General features: G+C 41.2%; 1 protein-coding gene across 1 annotated transcript in view; it reads left to right on the top strand.

Annotated features, from left to right (window-relative positions):
* The first annotated feature begins 5767 nt into the window (after nt 1-5767).
* LOC120021252 (serine/threonine-protein kinase ULK1-like) overlaps nt 5768-21981 on the top strand; it is a 49553-nt gene continuing 33339 nt past the window's right edge. Inside the window, exons 1-4 of the mRNA XM_038964922.1 lie at nt 5768-6404; nt 10441-10533; nt 10626-10667; nt 21220-21252. Coding sequence (XP_038820850.1) covers nt 6315-6404; nt 10441-10533; nt 10626-10667; nt 21220-21252 — 258 coding nt within the window. The 5' untranslated portion in view covers nt 5768-6314. The remainder of the gene's footprint in view (nt 6405-10440; nt 10534-10625; nt 10668-21219; nt 21253-21981) is intronic.

Below are 21981 nucleotides of genomic sequence, written 5' to 3'. Positions count from 1 at the left end.
GTGATACATTTATTACATCCAATTTCTAATTATTAAAGTGGCTAGAGATTTGAGTCAGTATGTTGGCAGCAGCCACTCAATGTTAGTGATGGCTGTTTAACAGTCTGATGGCCTTGAGATAGAAGCTGTTTTTCAGTCTCTCGGTCCAAGCTTTGATGCACTTGTTACAATAATGACAAAGCGAAAAAGGTTTTTAGAAATTTGGAAAGGCACACATGTCTATATAAGGTCCCACAGTTGACAGTGCATGTCAGAGCAAAACCAAGCCATGAGGTCGAAATAATTGTCAGTAGAGCTCCGAGACAGGATTGTTTCGATGCACAGATCTGGGGAAGGGTACCAAACAATTTCTGCGTCATTGAAGGTCCCCAAGACCACAGTGGCCTCCATCATTCTTAAATGGAAGAAGTTTGGAAGCACCAAGACTCTTCCTAGAGCTGGCTGCCTGGCCAAACTGAGCAATCGGGGGAGAAGGGCCTTGGTCAGGGAGGTGATCAAGAACCCGATGGTCACTCTGACAGAGCTCTAGAGTTCCTCTGTGGAGATGGGAGAACCTTCCAGAAGGACAACCATATTTGCAGCACTCCACCAATCAGGCCTTTATGGTAGAGTGACCAGACAGAAGCCACTCCTCAGTAAAAGTCACATGACAGCCCGCTTGGAGTTTGCCAAAAGGCACCTAAAGGACTCAGACCATGAGAAACAAGATTCTTTGGTTTGATTAAACCAATATTGAACTCTTTGGCCTGAATGCCAACCGTCACGTCTGGAGGAAACCTGACACCATCCCTACGGTGAAGCATGGTGGTGGCAGCATCATGCTGTGGGGATGATTTTCAACGGCAGGGACTTGGAGACTAGTCAGGATTGAGGGAAAGCTGAATAGAACAAAGTACAGAGAGATCCTTGATGAAAACCTGCTCCAGAGCGCTCAGGAACTCAGACTGGGACAAAGGTTCACATTCCAACAGGACAACGACCCTAAGCACACAGCCAAGACAACGCAGGAGTGGCGTCGGAAACAAGTCTGTGAATGTCCTTGAGTGGCCCAGCCAGAGCCCAACCAGGTTCAATGTTAGCTAGCTAACATTAGGCTATAACTAGCAATGCAAATCTGACCAAATTAGAAATGTGTAATATTTGAAAATGTATGCGTCTGCAGAATCATATTTCAGACACATCAGATGATATAGTGTCCCGTTAAGCGGAATAGGCACCTTCTAAAGTAAACAATCCCAGATCCCCTTTCTTGTAATCTAATCATTTTGACCTGTTGCGCTGACATAATATGTCCTGTACTGACTGTCCCTGTGACATAAACTAGCCAAAATATGAAACCTGTTGTTTAACTAATATGCTAGGTCCTTCAAAAAGTTGGTGCTGGCTTTATTCGGTACTAAAAACATTTACTTGGATCTAGTTCAATTTTGGACACAGTTCCACATAATGGAAACAGATTCTTGTTTTAGATGACGTTACCTTCTTACTTAAATCACTGGTTTACCCAAACTATAGAATTCAGTAATAATAATAGGAAATAGTCAAAAACGTATTTTATTCAATTATTCATACCTCTGCCTAAATGTCCCACTGTGTCCCTTAGAGCCTGTTTGAGTTCAGTGAGTACCATTCATTTTCACTGGCTGCTTATCTATTTGTCCACAGGAAGCTTATATCTAACCCAAACACCAGATGGCAGCCTCTAATATAATCAGTCCCAAGGCTCAATCCCTCTGTTCTTCATGTGACCTTATATTGAAACATTTACTTCTTCAAATTACTAAAGTATTGCATTATTAGAGTGATATCTGAAAGCCACTAATATTACCATTAAATTTGTTACCTTCACTATTGTCCATATCTGTTTCCTTCAACTAGGAGTCTTTCTTCCCAATAGGAAGACCCTCTCAATCACTACTGCTAATACACACGGATCACTCTCAAACAATGTTCTTCTTTTACCCTTATTGTAATGTTAAAAAAGTAAACAAACATGATAACATTATCCTTATTGGAAGGCATTGTTTTCATTTTAGTCTACCCTAACAATATTACTCTATATATTTATTACAAATCTCTGTTATATATTTACTTTCTGCTTCAAACTTATTAAAAACCTCTATGGGATCGGTGTCCCTAAACCGGGGCGGTTGTTGCTCAATAGTGTAGTGGGGTAATCTTCACTGGATCAGTCTGAAACTTTGAAACTGCTGCCATCTTGTGGACAAAATCGGAATTACACCTAGAATCCTATCTTAATAAAAGTTCAATAAAAAATAAAAAAATGACTTCAGGTGTCCCTTGTGTTGAATTTCCACAACACAAGTCAGATAATAAGTTACATAGACTCACTCTGTGAATCACACTTTGGATGGTGTATCAATACACCCAGTCACTACAAAGATACAGGTGATTCAGTGTTCAGAGAGGAAGGAAACCACTCAGGGATTTCACCATGAGGGCAATTGTGATTTTAACCCAGTTACAGAGTTAAATGGCTGTGATAGGAGAAAACTGAGGATGGATCAACAACATTGTAGTTACTCCACAATACTAACCTAAACGAAGGAAACCTGTACAGAATGAAAATATTCAAAAACATGCATCCTGTTTGCAATAAGGCACTAAAGCAATACTTGAAAAAAAGTTTTGTTCTGAATACAAAGCATTATGTTTGGGGCAAAGCATGGCGGTGGCTGCATCATGTTATGCTTGTCATCGGCAAGAACCAAGGAGTTTTTTAGGATGAAAAGAAATAGAATGAAGCTAAGCACAGGCAAAGTCCGAGAGGAAATCCTGGTTCAGTTGGCTTAGTGGGAGACAAATCCACCTTTCAGCAGGACAATAACCTAAAGCGCAAGGCCAAATATACACTAGAGTTACTTACCAAGACGACATTTGAATGTTCCTGAGTGGCCTAGTTACAGTTTTGACTTAAATCGGCTTGAAAATCTATGGCAAGACTTTAAATGATCAACAACCAACTTGACAGAGCTTCAATCATTTTTTTAAAGAATAATGGGCAAATATTGTACAAGGTTTGCAAAGCTCTTAGAGACTTACCCAGAAAGACTCACAGCTGTAATCTCTGCCAAAGGTGATTCTAACAAGTATTGACTCAGGGGGTTGAATACTTATCTAATCTATTTTCCATTAATAATAATAATTGTTTTTATTTTTCTTCCACTTTGACATAAGAGAGTATTTTTTGTAGATCGTTGACAAAGACAATTAATCCCACTTTGTAACACAACAAAATGTGGAAATAGTCAAGGGGTGTGAATAATTTCTGAATGCAATGTACATGTGACCACCACAAAGCTCGAACTTGCTTTACTGACCATGTTGATACTTTTACACAAATGTGCCTATGAAACGAATCAATAATGACAAGATAGGCTAATGAGATCATTTAGTAGAAGCCTGAACTAGATAATTAGGCCTAGATCATTATCGTCATTAATAACCACACTGCAATTGAGCTCATTCTACTTTAAATGCTTCCACATTCCATTTAGTAGCTTATCTTTTCTTCACCCTTGTACTGCATGCGTTGAATCGCACATCCAACTTGCTGTGCTGAGATGTCAATTTGGTTAAGATTGACAGTAGGAAACTCATTTCAGGACATTAGGTTACTGTAATACGTCATGTTGTAGGTAGATTCTGACTGTGTCCTCTAAGCACCCATAATAAGTAGCCTAGCCTTTAGATTTTTTTGTTTTTTATGTGCAAAATAAAGATTCTTAACCAATACATTACTTGCCTCATAAGTGGTTTCCACTGGGCACACACTGGTTGAATCAACGTTGTTTCCACTGGTTGAACCAACGTGGAATAGATGGTGAATTGACGTCTGTGCCGTGGGTTGTACTTTCTGGGGTTTGAAAAAAAACTATGTTTTTAAAAGAATGGCAAACAAATATCAACATGAGCTAACCTTATCTGCTGTAAGCTGCTGTTCTTGATATTTTGTTCTCTATGTCCTGCCCTCTATGTTATTTTAGTCTGTGATGTCTTCTACGTAGCCTCCTCAAATTCCATCAAGGGAAAGTACTGTACATTGCATCGAATTGAAGTACTGTCTGTTAGTCAGTTTGTCCCTAGAATTAGAAACATTGCCCAATCTACTGCAGAGTAGACAACATTATATTCTCACATTCTATTCTATTGTGGTGTCAAACCTCATTATTAGCCTACATTATGTTTTGTAGCCATGATAGAAGACTCAGGACAATACATACTCATATTTTAATAGGCATGCAGCTAGTATTCATAGTAATAGCCCTTTCTTACATGTTCTTATTCAATATTCATATTATAAACTATAATAATTAGGCATAATTCACATGCACACGCACACAGACAATGTGGGAGATGTGTCAGGTAGCCTAGCGGTTAGGAGCATTGGGCCAGTAACCGAAAGGTCACTGGTTTGAATCCCCAAACTGACTAGGTGAAAAATCTGTTGACATGGCCTTAAGCACAACCTGGTCTCAGAGGATTTTGGATTATTCTGTACATAAATCCGAAAACTCCATTTAGTATGGTTAGTATTCATTTGTTGATATCCATTTTGTATGATATGTTATGAATTACAATTCGCACAATATGTTTGCAAAACGTACAATATGTTACAAATTTGCAAAACATATGATTTGTTACGCTAGGTGGCCAACGCTAACATTAGCTACCTGGCTAACATTAGCTAGGCTAGGTGTTAGGGTTAAGGTTAGGAGTTAGGTTAAAGGGCTAAGATTAAGGTTAGGAGAAGGGTTAGCTAAATGGTTAAGGTTAGGATTAGGGTTAGCCAACATTCTATGTATTTGCAAAGTAGCTATAAAGTAGTAAGTAGTTGCTAACTAGCTAAAATGCTAAAGTTGTCCTCGATGAGATGCAAACACGCATCCTTTGCAACGTCTAGCAATCCAAAGGTTGCATATTAAAATCTCATGATGGACAATTTTATCTAATTAGTAACTTTGCAACTACTTACTACTTTTTAGCTACTTTGCAACTTCTTAGCATGTTAGCTAACCCTTCCCCTAACCCTTTTAGCTAACCCTAACCTGAACCTGTTGCTGGATGTTCACATTATATGCACACTCATCCACCTTGACCAACCACCCTCCTTTCATTTTTGCCTTAAGTAACCTTCTGTCTTATGTAACATATCATACTAATTTTAGCATCCCGGATTTACATGTAATACGTCTAGTCTATGAGACCAGGCTTTTGAGCAAGGCCCTTAACCTCAATTGCTCCTTGTAAGTGTCTGCTAAATGAATTTTTTTGTGTTGTGTCTGGTCTGCCACTTGCATGACCTTCATGCAACACTGATTTATAACACATGGTGCCAGTAGAGATGTAAACTTGGTTTCAACTAAAGACAGTTAATGATTGACTCAGCCCATACCTGTTCTTATGAGAACATCATACAAACACACATCATGTTATTTCACTTCACCAAAAATGTGTATAGGCTATAAAAGATTCCATACAATTTGTGCTTGGGCCATAATAACACACTACATCAGTTCTGCTATCAAATATAGCAGGCAATTTCTGTTGATGTCAGCCAATTGTAGCTTAGGTTACTGTTCTTTACTTTGCTTTCCAGGTAATAGGTCTAGTCTAGGTGGTTGCACGCAGAAAGGTGGGCCAACAAAAACAACAGCACACTTGATATGACACCACCCTAGTTTGACGTAAAAGAAAATACAGCTGTAGCTTTGTGCGCGTGCGCAAAATTGCGGGACTTGGAGAGCAACCTTGTTGTAGACCATAATCGATACGAGGATTCCTCTGGGGGGGAACTATTAGCTTCTCAATTGACCATTGAAAATATTACGCTTGCATAAATGTTATGGACTTGCGTTGGAACAAATTAAAACACATTATTGAACGGGTTGCAACGGAGCCAACGATATCCTCTGTATACCAACAAAAACACCCAGGCTTGCCTTCTGTTTTTAAGGTGGATATGTTTTGCTAGTACCTAGCTAGCTTACATTGGGGCATTGTGTCTTTGTAAACACTGCGTCAGTTGTGTTAGCTAGCTAGCTACCAAAACAAAAAAAACATGGGACTCGTATATTGTTAAAAGGAGGCTGACTCCTTTCCATTCGTTACCTAAACATGAGCGAGGAAAGTCGTTCTTTCTTAAGGAGGCAGTTCATGGCAATTGAAAGACGGGGTGAACTTTCCTGCTGCCCCGACTTCACGGAGGAGAAAGGGACTTCCGAGAGAGAAGATATGCGACCGTGCAACGCTTGTAATTTTACTTCAAAATAAAACCCAGAGGTTCTGGAGCGATGGAGACCGTGGGGAAATTCGAGTTCAGCAGGAAGGACTTGATAGGACACGGTGCATTTGCGGTGGTGTTCAAAGGCAGGAATATAGAGGTGAGGGACCGATGTGTCAATGTTATTGTGAAAATCTAGATAGTGAAAATTTTGCTATTATCCAATATTTGCGTCTGCATTGTTATCATTTTTATGTTGTCGTACGTCCTTAATTTGGACATGGCAGCTGAAAGATGCAATCATCTGGGTTGAGGATGAAAAATATGAACAGCCATTTGCAGATGAAATATGAGTAATAATTTATTACAAGTGCATTATGAACCTAAATTACAATATTTGTCTTTCACATTTTTGGTTGGTGTGATGGGGATGGTCGAACATCTAACCTATTATAATTCTATGTTGGGGGGGGCTTTTGTTTATTTCAAAAGTCCAAACTTGACCATTGATCACAATGGCATGTTGAGACATGTTTGTCCAACAACAACACACTTTATGCTGAGGAGGGAGAATTCTGGTCCACGGGGAAAATGGAAAGTCAGGCCTACCTTATTCATTCCACTGTATGTTGTTACTAGTGATGGTGGGGATACAGTTACATATTGGGATATTATTTTTGATGATATTGTATCGTTTGGACAATATCGCCATATTATTTTAGCGCTAGTTGGCTGCACCTGTACCAGTATTTGTTTTTAATAGGGAGGCAATTTTTTTTATTTCCATGACTTATAAAAACGTGTTTTCTCATGGCTCTGTTGTCCCTCTACAGCAGATATATGGTGAGCAATATGTTTAGAACATCAAATCGGAATAAAATCACAGCATCGAATCGCAATACATAATTTCAGGTCCCTGCCAATTCCCAGCCCAAGTTGTTACCAATGTTCCGTCAAAAATTTCAGCACTGAGCAAATTTCAGGTCTGCTGAGCCAAACTTCAAAGTTGTGAAAATTCTGTGCAACTTCCAGTGTGCATTTACTGTGAACACTGAGGCTGTACTTGCTTTAAGTTAGTTTTAACAGTGGCCATGTAGACTACTGTGGCTATTTCATCATAATGTGGGCCTACCAGAGTGGCCTACCATCAAAAACAATGGAGAAAATGCATTAATTTTAACATGGCAATAGCTGTTCTGTCATTCAGCCTACAGTAGCAGCCAATGTGTGGTGTTCAATGTAGGCCTACATTCCATAAAACTTTATCATTCTCTCATTCACAACTTGACAAACACTTGATAATGCCTCGAATTTCCCGGCTGCATCCCCTTTGTGTGGCCGTAATGCCCCCTAAAAGAAACCTTTTGCAGCCAGTGGCCGTTGTGCCCTTGGGCTGAACATAATAATGATAATTCCCTTCTCCCTGCTGCATGCTCCAAAGCTCCTCTCACTCAAATGGCTCTCCGTCAAGTGATTGGTTCTTTCTCACAGGCTACAAGTAAAGACAGACACATCAGGGACGAGGCGCATATTGAAGATATTGGAAGATGAGGAACTGTCCACATTTCATTTTCATCAGCCAACAAGATGAGTAGGCCTAACGAACAGCAAAAGCTCTAGCCTATGTCAATCTACTATCCCCCATAGTACAAAAGTTTAGCTATTATATTCTGTGAGAAAGAAATTCCAAACAGTCTGTGACAGTTGTGGGATAGATCCCAAATGAATTCAACCACTAGCATCAAAAAAAAATTGGGATGCAATGAGGCTGACAGATCAGAACATTTAGCTTAAAATGTTGATAAACTATTAGAGTATTTCTTCACATTATGCAGCAATGCTCACATGGCAGTAGGCTATAAGCGCAAATGTTCCATTAGCTGGAAAACACCATTCTCAAAAGTGACCACAAATGCAATTTATGCATGTAATGCTTTTATTCTAAAGGGCTATGGGCTAGGCTACATGAGGGGTGCGACTATGATTAGAAAAGTCACACAAAAAAGGCATGCGTTTCTTTACTGCACACAATCTGGGAATTATTCACAAGCTATAGGCTAATGTTGTCACCCATCGGACTGTTCTTGATATAATCTTGTCTTTACATATACTAATAATATACAGTACCAGTCAAAAGTTTGGACAAACCTACTCATTCAAGGGGTTTTCTTTCTTTTTACTATTTTCTACATAGAATAATAGTGAAGACATCAAAACTATGAAATAACACATATGACAGCTTTGGACATTCTTGGCATTCTCTCAACCAGCTTCATGAGGTAGTCACCTGGAATGCATTTCAATTAACAGGTGTGCCTGCATATACATACATATACATATACATCCGTTGTTGTATTACTTGTGAAGCACAGCTAAGTGAGAATACATTTAAATAATGTACTTTTTATTTTAATTTGACTGGGCTGATGGTGCCTGCATCTGAGGGCCCGCCTCTCAACATCCCTCCGCTCTTCCTTTGCTCCACTGACACTGACCAAAAAAGGACACTGTCTTCCAGCTGATGGCGAAACTCGAGTCGCACCGCATTATTTCTGCCTCATGCACAAATTCTTGTTGTTACTCCTATGAACAGAGAAAGTGAAATATTCCGCAATATTAAAAAATACCCAAACCGCTAACAATAATAACAACAATGCAAGCCTACAGATACACTTTCCTACTCGTTCCTTACTGCTGCAGTGCTTGTTGTAGCGCTCAGGAAGAACGTGTTAATGTGTGAAAGTTAAATATCTCAAAAAAATATTTTTTTAATTTCGCGCGCTGCCTTTTCAGTGGAATGTGGGGGGGGGTTCCGCTAGACAGGTTTAAGACACATCCTATCCCCTCAACCCTCAATTAAGGGGACACTTCTGATGACGTATCATGACGTCTGACGAGTATACACTTGCAGGGCAAGGGGTGAGGGAATGATTTCTAAATGGACCACCTTTGGCCGGAAATTCTTCACTCGTTCATCCCGCGATGATTGTGTTTTCAGCCACCAATAGCTTGTGGGTGCTTTGCTACAGTCAATTATGAGTGCATGTCTACTTATATTAAATATGTAATTATTAATATATGCCTACTGTATTATAGCTAGCAAATTAATTAGCTAACTAACATTAGCCTGCCTAGCTGGAACTTCTGAAGAAAAATGTTTTCTTTCTGCAATTTCCAAAAGATAACCAAACAAGAAACATATTTACTTTTTACATAGTAGCAAAATTTCTAACTTATTTGCATTTGTTTTTACTTACACTTGTATGTTGACTTCTCCATTGATTTTGTTTTTAACTTTTCGCTGACTTTTCTTAGCGGATGTGCAGTAGTCATAAATTGAATTATGGGGAGTTTCAGGCCCTGAAGTAAACATAATTGTACACTCGCAAAGCCGACTAAAATCGAGGGCTGAGGGGCTTACGTTGCAAACTTTCCTTGCTTGGCTAATCATTTGGACCACCCTCCAAGATGGCGACGGGGATTCCCCTAAGGGCATAAGGCAAGGGTAAATGGACGAGGGTGTATCTTTAAGTGTTTGGACCGCAGCCCATGTCTTAAGGCGTCTGCATGCTTTGCTTTTCATCCGGAACAGTTTGTGCATATATTATGACGCCAATGACATTTTGTGTAGTTTTGGTCTTCAGCAAGGGTTTTTTCGGCTGTTCGTGCAGACATTTTTTTCCCGAGGTAAACCGAAGTCTGTAGCCGAAGTCTACGCCCCTTCGTTGGTGATTGGTCAACATTAGGGATTATTCAATGAACTGTTTGTCATACAACGAGAGACGAATAGTTTTCATGCACGTTTTTTCAGATATAGAGATATACTGCACCAAACATCTTAGATGTAAAATTGCGTGACTAAGAGCTCCTCTGCAAAAAACGTCAAAATGAATGACAGATTTCTTGAGTTATCTTAGATTGATTCAGACTATTTTGAGGAAGTATATACTGGCTATGGTGTCTCAAGATGGGCAAACAGTACTATTGCTGCTTTTTTATCATTTTTCAAGCGAAGGTCTTTTAAGGGAGTAGCCGAACCAAAGCACGCAGAAGGCTTTATAGTAGGCTACCTTTCCACTTCCTTATGTTCCATGCCTTTCACCGATAAGCATTCATTAAACGGTATTACATGCACCCAGAAAACATTAGGGAAATGTGTATTATCATTTTTCATAATTATTTTTGTTTGTCTATAGAAACACGACTGGGAGGTGGCTGTGAAATGCATAAACAAGAAAAATTTGGCAAAAACTCAGACCCTTTTGGGAAAAGAGATCAAGATACTCAAGGTAAGGCAACCAGTTTTATTTTCGATAGTGTATACCGTAAGACTTTCAATTTGAATAGCTGTAAACTTGCATTTCCCATTTATTTTCCCCAGGAACTAAAACATGAGAACATTGTTGCATTACATGACTTTCAGGTATGTATTAAGCCAAATCCTTAAAGGTGCAATGTGACGAAATCGCTCCGCCATTTCATGGTTGCAATAATTCTAATAGTTGTGACAAACAAGTGTAGAGAATTATTGTACCATCTTAACCGCTGTGAAAGACATTGTCAATAACCAAAAATATTGTATTTTCAGCTGTTTGAAGCGGGTGTACAAAAATAGAACAGATCTACCCCTTCTTAGACTTGCTTTCAATGAGAATGACTTTAACTCTATAACCTGTTATGGCTGCAAGGGGCAGTATTGAGTAGCCAGTTAAATCGTGCCCATTTCAAACGGCCTCGTACTCAATTCTTGCTCGTACAATATGCATATTATTATTACTATTGGATAGAAAACACTCTCTAGTTTCTAAAACCGTTTGAATTATTTCTCTGAGTGAAACAGAAGTCATTCTGCAGCACACTTCCTGACCAGGAAGTGGAATGTCAGAAATCGATGCTCTGTTCAACTTCATGCCTATACATGGGCGTGATACGTAAGAGTCTACATACACTTCATACACCTTCCCCTGGTTGTCAAGATGCAGTGGGAGAAAACATTTCGTGTTTATCTTGGTCTGAGGTGGAATTAAAGCTCTTTGTTTGACGTGACCGTCCATTTCCTGTTTCTGGAGCGCGCGAAAGAGGACATGGAATTGCCTTCTGTTTTGCTCTCGTTATGGACGACTAACATCTCCGTCTTAGATTTTATTTGATACATGTGACCATATCATCGTAACATATGTTTTTTCAATATAGTTTAATCAGATTATTGAAATTTTTTCGGGAGTTTTGCCGTGTTCCGTTCTCTGACTTTGTTGACGTTGGAGTGATCCGTGCCACTTGGCAAGTGCCCATGCTAAATGAAGAGGGATATTTGCCGTTCCAGATCAAAACAACGACTGTTCTGGACAAAGGACACCTTGTCCAACATTCTGACGGAAGATCACCAAAAGTAAGAAACATTTTATGATGCTATTTCTAATATCTGTCGTGCATGTGAACTGGTCGTGGGCGCCCAAGTGTTTCTGGCTATTGTGGCTACGCTAATATAACGCTACATTTTGTTTTCGCTGTAAAACATTTAATAAATCGGAAATATTGTCTGGAATCACAAGATGCCTGTCTTTCAATTGCTGTACACTATGTATTTTTCAGAAATGTTTTATGATGAGTAATTAGGTATTTGACGTTGGTGTCTGTAAATATTATGGCTGCTTTCGGTGCAATTTCTGATTGTAGCTGAAATGTAAACTATGATTTATACCTGAAATATGCAAATTTTTCGAACAAAACATATGCTATACAATAAATATGTTATCAGACTGTCATCTGATGAAGTTGTTTCTTGGTTAGTGGCTATTTATATCTTTATTTGGTCGAATTTGTGATAGCTACTGATGGAGTAAAAACTGATGGAGTAAGAAAAGTGGTGTCTTTTGCTAACGTGGTTAGCTAATAGATTTACATATTGTGTCTTCCCTGTAAAACATTTTAAAAATCGGACATGTTGGCTTGATTCACAAGATGTGTACCTTTCATCTGGTGTCTTGGACTTGTTAATGTGTGAAAGTTAAATATTTAAAAAAAAAAATCTTTTGAATTTCGCGCCCTGCACTTGAGCTGGATGTTGTCATAAGTGTACCGGTGTCGGGCTGCAGCCATAAGAAGATAACTCAAATTTGGATGTGAATTTGGAAGCAACAACATGTCATTTTTTGGATAGCTTGACCAAATTCACACACATGTGAGTTATAGATCTGTCATTCTCATTGAAACCAAGTCTGAAGTGGTAGATTTGTTCTATCTGCCTATTTATATATCTCCTGGTCTTAAGTTTCATTTTGGTGTCTTTTACTTCCGTTTTATTACACCAGCTTCAAACAGCTGAAAATACAATATTTTGTGTTATTGAAAATATATTTCACAGCTGTTTATATGGTACAATGATTCTCTACATCATACATTGCTGTTTTGTCACATAAACTGAAGATAGGCTATCTATTCAAATTTCTGCAAGGGGGGAGGGGTGAAATGCATATTTTGACCCACTTTTGTTTCATGTTATATTTGTTGCATTACCTGCTGGTTGTTACACAAGTTTGTTCTGTACAATTCATTTATCAATCATTATACGACAGGTGGCACTAATTCTGAATGCTGATTGGTTAAAACCGCATTCCAATCGGTGTCTATTATCTCACATTTCTTTTAGACTAACATTTCATTTTCAACAGCGGATGTTTGTATAAACCTTGTTGTCTGTCTCTCTGACATTTGCAACATTGTTTCAATATTCAAATTCGATCTCCAGCTGTCCCGTAGTAATGAACTTGTCGGGATGAGGCAGGCAGTGTTTCCCAGCCAGTCGAAATCATGAATCAACTGGCATAGTTTTTATGGATATACAGTGCCTTCGGAAAGTATTCACACCCCTTGACTTTTTCCACATTTTGTTAGGTATTCAAAAATATATTGAATTGTTTTTTTTCTCATCAATCTACACACAATACCCCATAATGACAAGGCAAAAACAAGTTTTTAGAAAATTTTAATTTATTATAAACATAAATATCACATTTACATAAGTATTCAGACCCTTTACTCAGTACTTTGTTGAAGCACCTTTGGCAGCGATTACAGCCTCGAGTCTTCTTGGGTATGACGCTACAAGCTTTGCACACCTGTATTTGGGGAGTTTCTCCCATTATTCTCTGCAGATCCTCTCAAGCTCTGTCAGGTTGGATGGGGAGCGTTGCTGCACAGCTATTTTCAGGTCTCTCCAGAGATGTTAGATCGGGTTCAAGTCCGGGCTCTGGCTGTGCCACTCAAGGACATTCAGAGACTTGTCCCGAAGCCACTCCTGCGATGTCTTGGCTGTGTGGTTAGCGTCATTGTCCTGTTAGAAGGTGATCCTCCAGTCTGAGGTCCTTAGTGCTCTGGAGCAGGTTTTCATCAAGGATATCTCTGTACTTTGCTCCGTTCATCTGTACCTCGATCCTGACTAGTCTCCCAGTCCCTGCCGCTGAAGAACATCCCACAGTATGATGCTGCCACCATCATCATGCTTCACCCAAGAGATGGTTTTGGCCATGTGATTAGCAGTGCTTGGTTTCCTCTAGACGTGACACCTGCATTGCTTGCTGTTTGGGGTTTTAGGCTGGGTTTCTGTACAGCACTTTGTGACATCAGCTGATATAAGAAGGGCTTTATAAACTAATGTGATTAAATTGATTGATTGACTTGGCATTGAGGCCAAAGTGTTCAATCTTGGTTTCATCAGACCAGAGAATCTTGTTACTCATGGTCTGAGAGTCCTTTAGGTTCCTTTTGGCAAACTCCAAGCGGGCTGTCATGTGCCTTTTACTGAGGAGTGGCTTCCATCTGGCCACTCTACCATAAAGGCCTGATTGGTGGAGTGCTACAGAGATGGTTGTCCTTCTGGAAGGTTCTCCCATCTCCACAGAGGAACTCTGGAGCTCTGTCAGAATGACCATTGGGTTCTTGATCTCCTCCCTGACCAAGGCCCTTCTCACCCGACTGCTCAGTTTGGCTGGGCGGCCAGTTCAAGGAAGAGTCTTGGTGGTTCCAAACTTCTTCCATTTAAGAATGAAGGAGGCCACTGTTCTTGGGTACCTTCAATGCTGCAGAATTGTTTTGGTTTTTGCTCTGACATGCACTGTCAACTGTGGGACCTTATGTGGACCGGTGTGTGCCTTTCCAGATCATCATGTGGGGCGGCAGGGTAGCCTAGTGGTTGGACTAGTAACCGACAAGTTGCAAAATCGAATCCCCGAGCTGACAAGGTAAAAATCTCTCGTTCTTCCCCTGAACAAGGCAGTTAACCCACTGTTCCTAGACCATCATTGAAAATAAGAATTTGTTCTTAACTGACTTGCCTAGTTAAATAAAGGTAAAATAATAATGCCCAATCAATTTACTTTCCCACCGGTGGAGTCCAATCATGTTGTAGAACCATCTCAAGGAAGATCAATGGAAACAGGATGCACCTGAGCTCAATTTCGAGTCACATAGCAAAGGGTCTGAATACTTATGGAATATTTCTGTTTTATTTTGTATAAATTACAAAAAAAATCTTAACCCATTTTCGCTTTGTAATTATGGGATAATCAATCAATCAAATGTATTTATAAATCCCTTTTTACATCAGCCAATGTCACAAAGTGCTATACAGAAACCCAGAAGCACGGTGGCTAGGAAAAACCTAGGAACCTAGGAAATAACCTAGAGAGGAACCAGGCTCTGAGGGCTGGCCAGTCCTCTTTTGGCTATGCCAGGAGGAGATTATAACATTACATGGCCAAGATGTTCAAACGTTCATAGATGACCAACAGGGTCAAATAATAATAGTCACAGTGGTTGCAGAGGGTGCAACAGGTCAGCAACCCAGAAGTAAATGTCAGTTGGCTTTTCATAGCCGATCATTCAGAGTTAGAGACAGCAGGTGCGGTAGAGAGAGAGAGAGTTGAAAACAGCAGGTCTGGGACAAGGTAGCACGTCCGGTGAACAGGTCAGGGTTCCATTACCTAGCTCCCCGACACAAACTATTGCGGCATAATTACTGGAGGCTGAGACAGGAAGGGTCAGGAGACACTGCCACCGTCCAACGATACCTCCAGACGGGGCCAACCAGGCAGGATATAACCCCACCCACTTTGCCAAAGCACAACCCCCACACCACTAGAGGGATATCTTCAACCACCAACTTACTACCGTGAGACGAGGCAGAGTATAGTCCACGAAGATCTCCCCCACGACACGAACCCGAGGTGGGGCGCCAACCCGGACAGGAAGATCACATCAGTGACTGAACCCACTCAAGTGACGCACCCCTCCTAGGGACGGCATAGAAGAGCACCAGTAAGCCAGTGACTCAGTCCCCGTAATAGGGTTAGAGGCAGATAATCCCAGTGGAGAGAGGGGAATCGGCCAGGCAGAGACAGCAAGGGCGGTTCGTCGCTCCAGTGCCTTTCCGTTCACCTTGACACCCCTGGGCCAGACTACCCTCAATCATAGGACCTACTGAAGAGATGAGTGTTCAATAAAGACTTAAAGGTCGAGACAGAGTCTGCGTCTCTCACTTGGATAGGCAGACCATTCCATAAACATGGAGCTTTATAGGAGAAAGCCCTGCCTCCAGCTGTTTGCTTAGAAATTCTAGGCACAATAAGGAGGCCTGTGTCTTGTGACCGTAGCGTACGTGTAGGTATGTATGGGAGGACCAAATCGGAAAGATAGGTAGGAGCAAGCCCATGTAATGCTTTGTAGGTTAGCAGTAAAACCTTGAAATCAGCCCTAGCCTTAACAGGAAGCCAGTGTAGAGAGGCTAGCACTGGAGTAATATGATACATTTTTTATGTTCTAGTCAAGATACTAGCAGTCGTGTTTAGCACTAACTGAAGTTTATTTAGTGCAGGTAGCCGGAGAGTAGAGCATTGCAGTAGTCTAATCTAGAAGTGACAAAAGCGGGGCCTCCCGGGTGGCGCAGTGGTCTAGGCCACCAGAGTCTCTGGGTTCGCGCCCAGGCTCTGTCGCAGCCGGCCGCGACCGGGAGGTCCGTGGGGCGACGCACAATTGGCATAGCGTCGTCCGGGTTAGGGAGGGTTTGGCCGGTAGGGATAACCTTGTCTCATCGCGCTCCAGCGACTCCTGTGGCGGGCCGGGCGCAGTGCGCGCTAACCGAGGGGGCCAGGTGCACGGTGTTTCCTCCGACACATTGGTGCGGCTGGCTTCCGGGTTGGAGGCGCGCTGTGTTAAGAAGCAGTGCGGCTTGGTTGGGTTGTGCTTCGGAGGACGCATGGCTTTCGACCTTCGTCTCTCCCGAGCCCGTACGGGAGTTGTAGCGATGAGACAAGATAGTAATTACTAGCGATTGGATACCACGAAAAATTGGGGAGAAAAAGGGGATAAAATTTAAAAAATAAAAATTAAAGAAGTGACAAAAGCATGGATACATTTTTCTGCACCATTTTTAGACAGAAAGTTTCAGATTTTTGCAATGTTACGAAGATGCGAAGATGTCCTTGAAACAGTCTTGATATGTTAGTCAAAAGAGAGATCAGGGTCCAGAGTAACGCCGAGGTCCTTCACAGTTTTATTTGAGATGACTGTACAACCATCAAGATTAATTGTCAGATCCAACAGAAGATGTTTTTGTTTCTTGGGACCAAGAACTAAGAACTCTGTTTTGTCCGAGTTTTAAAGTTTTAAAAATTGCTGCCATCCACTTCCTTATGTCTGAAACAACGGCTTTGCAGGGAGGGCAATTTTGGAACTTCACCATGTTTCATCGAAATGTACAGCTGTGTATTGTCCGCATAGCAGTGAAAGTTAACATTATGTTTCCGAATGATATCACCAATAGGTAAATATATAGTGAAAATAATAGTGGTCCTAAAACGGAACCTTGAGGAACACCGAAATGTACAGTTGATTTGTCAGAGGACAAAGCATCCACAGAGACAAACTGATATCTTTCCGACAGATAAGATCTAAACCAGCCCAGAACTGGTCCGTGTAGACCAATTTGGATTTCCAATCTCTCCAAAAGAATGTGGTGATCGATGGTACCAGCTTCGTTTTGTGGTGGTAAGTAGACGGCTACGAATAATACACATGAGAACTCTCTTGGTAGATAGTGCGGTCTACAGCTTATTATAAAGTACTCTGCCTCAGGCAAGCAAGACCTCGAGACGTCTTTAAGATTAGACATTGCGCACCAACTGTTATTGACAAAAAGACACACCCCCACCCCCTTACCAGAGGTAGCGTCTCTGTTCTGCCGGGGCATGGAAAATCCTGCTAGCTCTATATTGTCCATATCTTTGTTCAGCCACGTATCGGTGAAACATAAGATGTTACCATTGGTAAAATAATCTTAATCGTAGGTTGTCCAATTTATTGTCCAATGATTGCACATTAGCAAGAAGAATTGAAGGCAGTGGGAGTTTACTCGCTCGCCTCTGGATTTTCTGAAGGATGCCCGATCTGCGAATCCTTTTCCGGCGTCTTTCTTCACGAAAAAGGCGTGGATCTGGGCCTGTTCCAGTGAAAGCAGGATATCCTTCTCGTCGGATTCATTAAAGGAAAGAATTTCTTCCAGTCCGCGGTGAGTAATCGCTTTTCTGATGTCCAGAAGTTATTTTCGGTCATAAGAGGCGGTAGCAGCAACATTATGTACACAATAAGTAAAAAAATAAGTGACACAAAACGCAAAAAAAATAAAAATAGCACAAGTGGTTGGGAGAATGTAAAACGTCAGCCATGTTCTTCGGCGCCATCCTTAACACTACACATAACACTACACAACACATAACCCGGTCCGGTCGAGCCTCACTAGCCAGATGAAGCTAGCTGGCTGCTTATAACGTTAGCTTTGGGCAACAGGGTTAAGTATCTGGCTAGCTATTTATTTTCATGAACTGAAGTTCCATTTCAATAGGTGAACAACAAGTGGCAACCTAGCTAATACTTACTCACAGGGATTCCTAAATCATTGCTAAGAATAATGAAAAGGACTGCAGTTTCTACTGGTCATTGTTTTTAGGCTGGTTGTATTGGTGCTAGCTAGGTACCAAGCTAAAGCTAGCTACCCCAGAAGTTGCGGTGGAACAAATGATGCTTATTACCAACGCGGTATTGTAAACACATCGTTCGTGGCCGGCGTTTGTTTGTTTGCAGACTTTTTTGTACAGCTTTGACAGTGCTACTGTATCTTTTTTGACACGCAAAGACCCAAACAACGTTCCATTGTATGTATGTCGTGAAGCTTATGGCAGTGACACTATTACTGTGTAACTCCAGTAGGGCAACATCTGAAAAATAGCGCACTTGGTAGTGTGTACCGGTGCTCGACCAGTCGGCGAAAGCCAACATCACCCACGACAGAGAACGATTGATCGTCAAGGGAAATTAATTCCATTATCTTGGCTTTAATGGATTTCGCCTTTGAGTTGTCTCGCTGAAATTTTCTTACTCTTTGAAATGACTGCTCGACTTGTTGACTGCTCGATCCACACAGCAGACGTTGTTGGCTAGAATGCTGTGTTGCATGTGTAGCGCAAAAGTTTACATGGCGTCATTACGTCATGTACCTACGCTACATAGGTATGCGCGGTAGCTTTGACATCGGTTTTTAACATCCGCGTTAAACTAGACATCATGGCCGATACCGATGTTGCCATTTTTAGCTAATATCGTCCGATTCTGATATATCGTGCATCCCTAATTAAGAGCCACAATATTCCACGGGACAAACTAGGTCCAGAGTATGGTTGTGGCAGTGAGTAGGTCCAGAGACATGTTGGACAAAACCCACTGAGTCGATGATGGCTCCGAAACCCTTTTGGAGTGGGTCTGTGGACTTTTCCATGTGAATTTTAAAGTCACCAAAAATGTGAATATCTGCTATGACTACAAGGTCCGATAGGAACTCAGTGAGGAACGCTGTATACGGCCCAGGAGGCCTGTAAACAGTAGCTGTGAAAAGTGATTGAGTAATGTGTGTAGACTGATGAGGACATTTTTTTGTTTAATCCATTTTAGAACAAGGCTATAACGTAACAAAATGTGGAAAAAGTGAAGGGGTCTGAATACTTTCCGAATGCACTGTATATGAAAAAATATACGTTTAAAAAAAAAAATGGTTGAAAGAACAGACAACTTTCAGTGTACCAATATTTTTTCCCGGTGTGGACAGCCCTAACACCGTTGTTAACTTTGAGTTCCCACACTCTTGCAAGGGTACAAACTAGGCTAGGGTAACAGTGTTGTGGAACGGGAAGCTAACCAAAGTCATGAGGCCTACTTTGTTGGCAAACAGAGTGAGACCTATTTGGAAGGGTCCAATTAGAGGGGTAGTGTATTGTCCTACTCTACACTCTAGTTGGTGAGCTCAATCACTAAAGTGTTAATATGTCCTGTTATCCTGTGTACAGTATCTCAGCCCCTGCAGGATTTTAGAGCAGGGCAGTTTTATCACCTCCCTGGCTGGCATGTAGACCTACACTTTTCTCGGCACGTAGCATTGGGGAGGAGCGCTGCATGATTTTACACAGCTGACACTGTTTGTGCTCTGTTATAGGCTGGTTGTCATAAACAGGAGATGTTACCAGGTCAGTAAGCCAAAACCACCTTGGGTAGACAAGTATGTCTGGCCCTGCCTGCCTGGCAAAGCACAATGGAAACCAGATGGCTGGCTTGCTGGCTGCAATCACCAACATGGCCAAAAAGACAACTTCAGAAGCGCTGACTCGGCAGTAGTTAACTCTGGGATGGGCCATTACTCAGCTCTGATTGGCTGTTGAAAGAGACCTAGAGAGGGAGAAAGAGCAGAGTCATCTGTTGCTATTTGATAAGATGGCTTTTTCAAGTGGGCTGCACTGTCTTGTTTTTGTAAGGCCTGTGCTATGGCTGACATGCTGTTGGTAAAAATGAGAGAGACAAAATGGTTGTTTGGGCTCAGTAATGCCCATTTGTTTTTAGTGGCAAAAAGCAGCCAAGCTTCTGAGGTTGGCATAATATGATGGTGTGACTCGGGCTTATGACTCTGTTTGTTTGTGCTCTCTCGAAGAGCATTAGTTGTGGTTTCAGACAACAGACTTGTACCCTCTCTTTAACAGTGAACCTCCCTGGTGATCCAATATTTTGCCTTTGTCAGCCAAGTCGAGCTGTCCCCCCCACCACAAAATCCAATTAGTTGTAATGCAGACTCAGCCTGATGTGCCAACTTGTTGCTATGGGCGACGACTGGCCTATTAGTTCCGAAATTGTCATTTTCCTGTTTGTTTGTCATGCACCCCCCCATGTTGTTTGCTCTTGATATGGCTCTGTGGCCTAATCCTTGCTCTCAGTATGATGTGCTATGAGCTCAGTTCTATTGTTGTAGAGAACCCTGATATTGATCCTCTTTACATTTAGCTGAATGAGTGTGACGACTCAGACAATTCCTTTAGCTTTAGCATAGTTCACACTTCAGCCGGCACAACGGGGGGAGGTTTTGTGACCTCTTGACCACTCCTGTTCTGCACTAACCTCAGTGACTTCCGAGCAGACATGGCCCGTACCTTAAACCTGTTAACTCCGCATGGATGACCCAGAGATTTAGGCTAGCGAGTAGCGACGTGTCATTAATTCTTTACCTCTGGGTTGATCTCAAACCACTTGAAAGGTCAGTAGTCATTATAGTGGATTATGTCAAATAAGATGGGAACATAAGTTCCAGTGAGGTAGACTTTTATTTGACTAACATCAACTTCTGACTGAACATATCCTTCTCTAGAAGTGTCCCTGTTCACAGTAGTCATCACTTTTCATTTACCTCTCCTACTTCAGGGAAACAGTAACCATCTAGTTATGTCACCGAGTACAAGTATGTGCCTTCAGCACCTCCTGCTCTATAACACACAGTCACAACATTCCTATTGTAAGTGTTGACATGCTAAAACCCCAGACACCTGTATTGTTTTTTTTCTCTTGGTGTCTGTCACAACCCTGACTTGTGTTTGTTTGTCTCTCTCTAGGAAACGGCCAGTTCTGTGTACCTGGTCATGGAGGTAAGCTACTTGTGTCATTTTTGTATTTTGCCCTTGTTTTGGTGTCAGGTTCAACACACACACTCCTGCTCTAACTCAGTGGTTCTCATCCCGGTGGTCGCAAGAAGGTTTTGATAGAGGTCGCAAGTGTGAAGCTGAATAGGAAAAATACATATTGTTTTCTATATATATTAATAGGCTACATATACCTATTTTATATTTATGTCTTAGCCTATTCTATTTGGTTACTAACATAGGCCTATGGTATTGCACCAAATTCTTGTCTCAAAGACATATAACGTGCTTCAGAACCAAAATATTGTGTGTCTTGACTGTTGACCAATGACCAGTCATCAGCATTGGCGCGCAAAGGCACTTATGCAGATTAGTGACCAGAAAGCACCTGTTTTATTTTCTCCGGTTTTGTCTGGCAAAAACATAGTAGGCCTACATTTATATTCTCCATATAAAATACAGTTTAGCAATCTGCTACGGACGCATCTTTGCCAGAACAATAGGGTACCTGGTGATTTCATTGATTATTTTCATATTTCAGATAGGCCTTGTTTGGGAGGCTACTGGCTATATACAGTGCATTTGGAAAGTATTCAGACCTCTTGACTTTTTCCACATTTTGTTATGGTACAGCCTTATTCTAAAATGTATTAAATTGTATTTTTCCCTCATCAATCTACACACAATACCCCATAATGACAAAGCAAAAACAGGTTTTTAGACATTTTTTAAAAT

This window comes from Salvelinus namaycush, chromosome 26 (assembly GCF_016432855.1).
Source record: "Salvelinus namaycush isolate Seneca chromosome 26, SaNama_1.0, whole genome shotgun sequence".
Taxonomy (NCBI): domain Eukaryota; kingdom Metazoa; phylum Chordata; class Actinopteri; order Salmoniformes; family Salmonidae; genus Salvelinus; species Salvelinus namaycush.
Note: the sequence above shows the minus strand (reverse complement) of the source record. Positions and strands in the feature narration are given on the sequence as shown.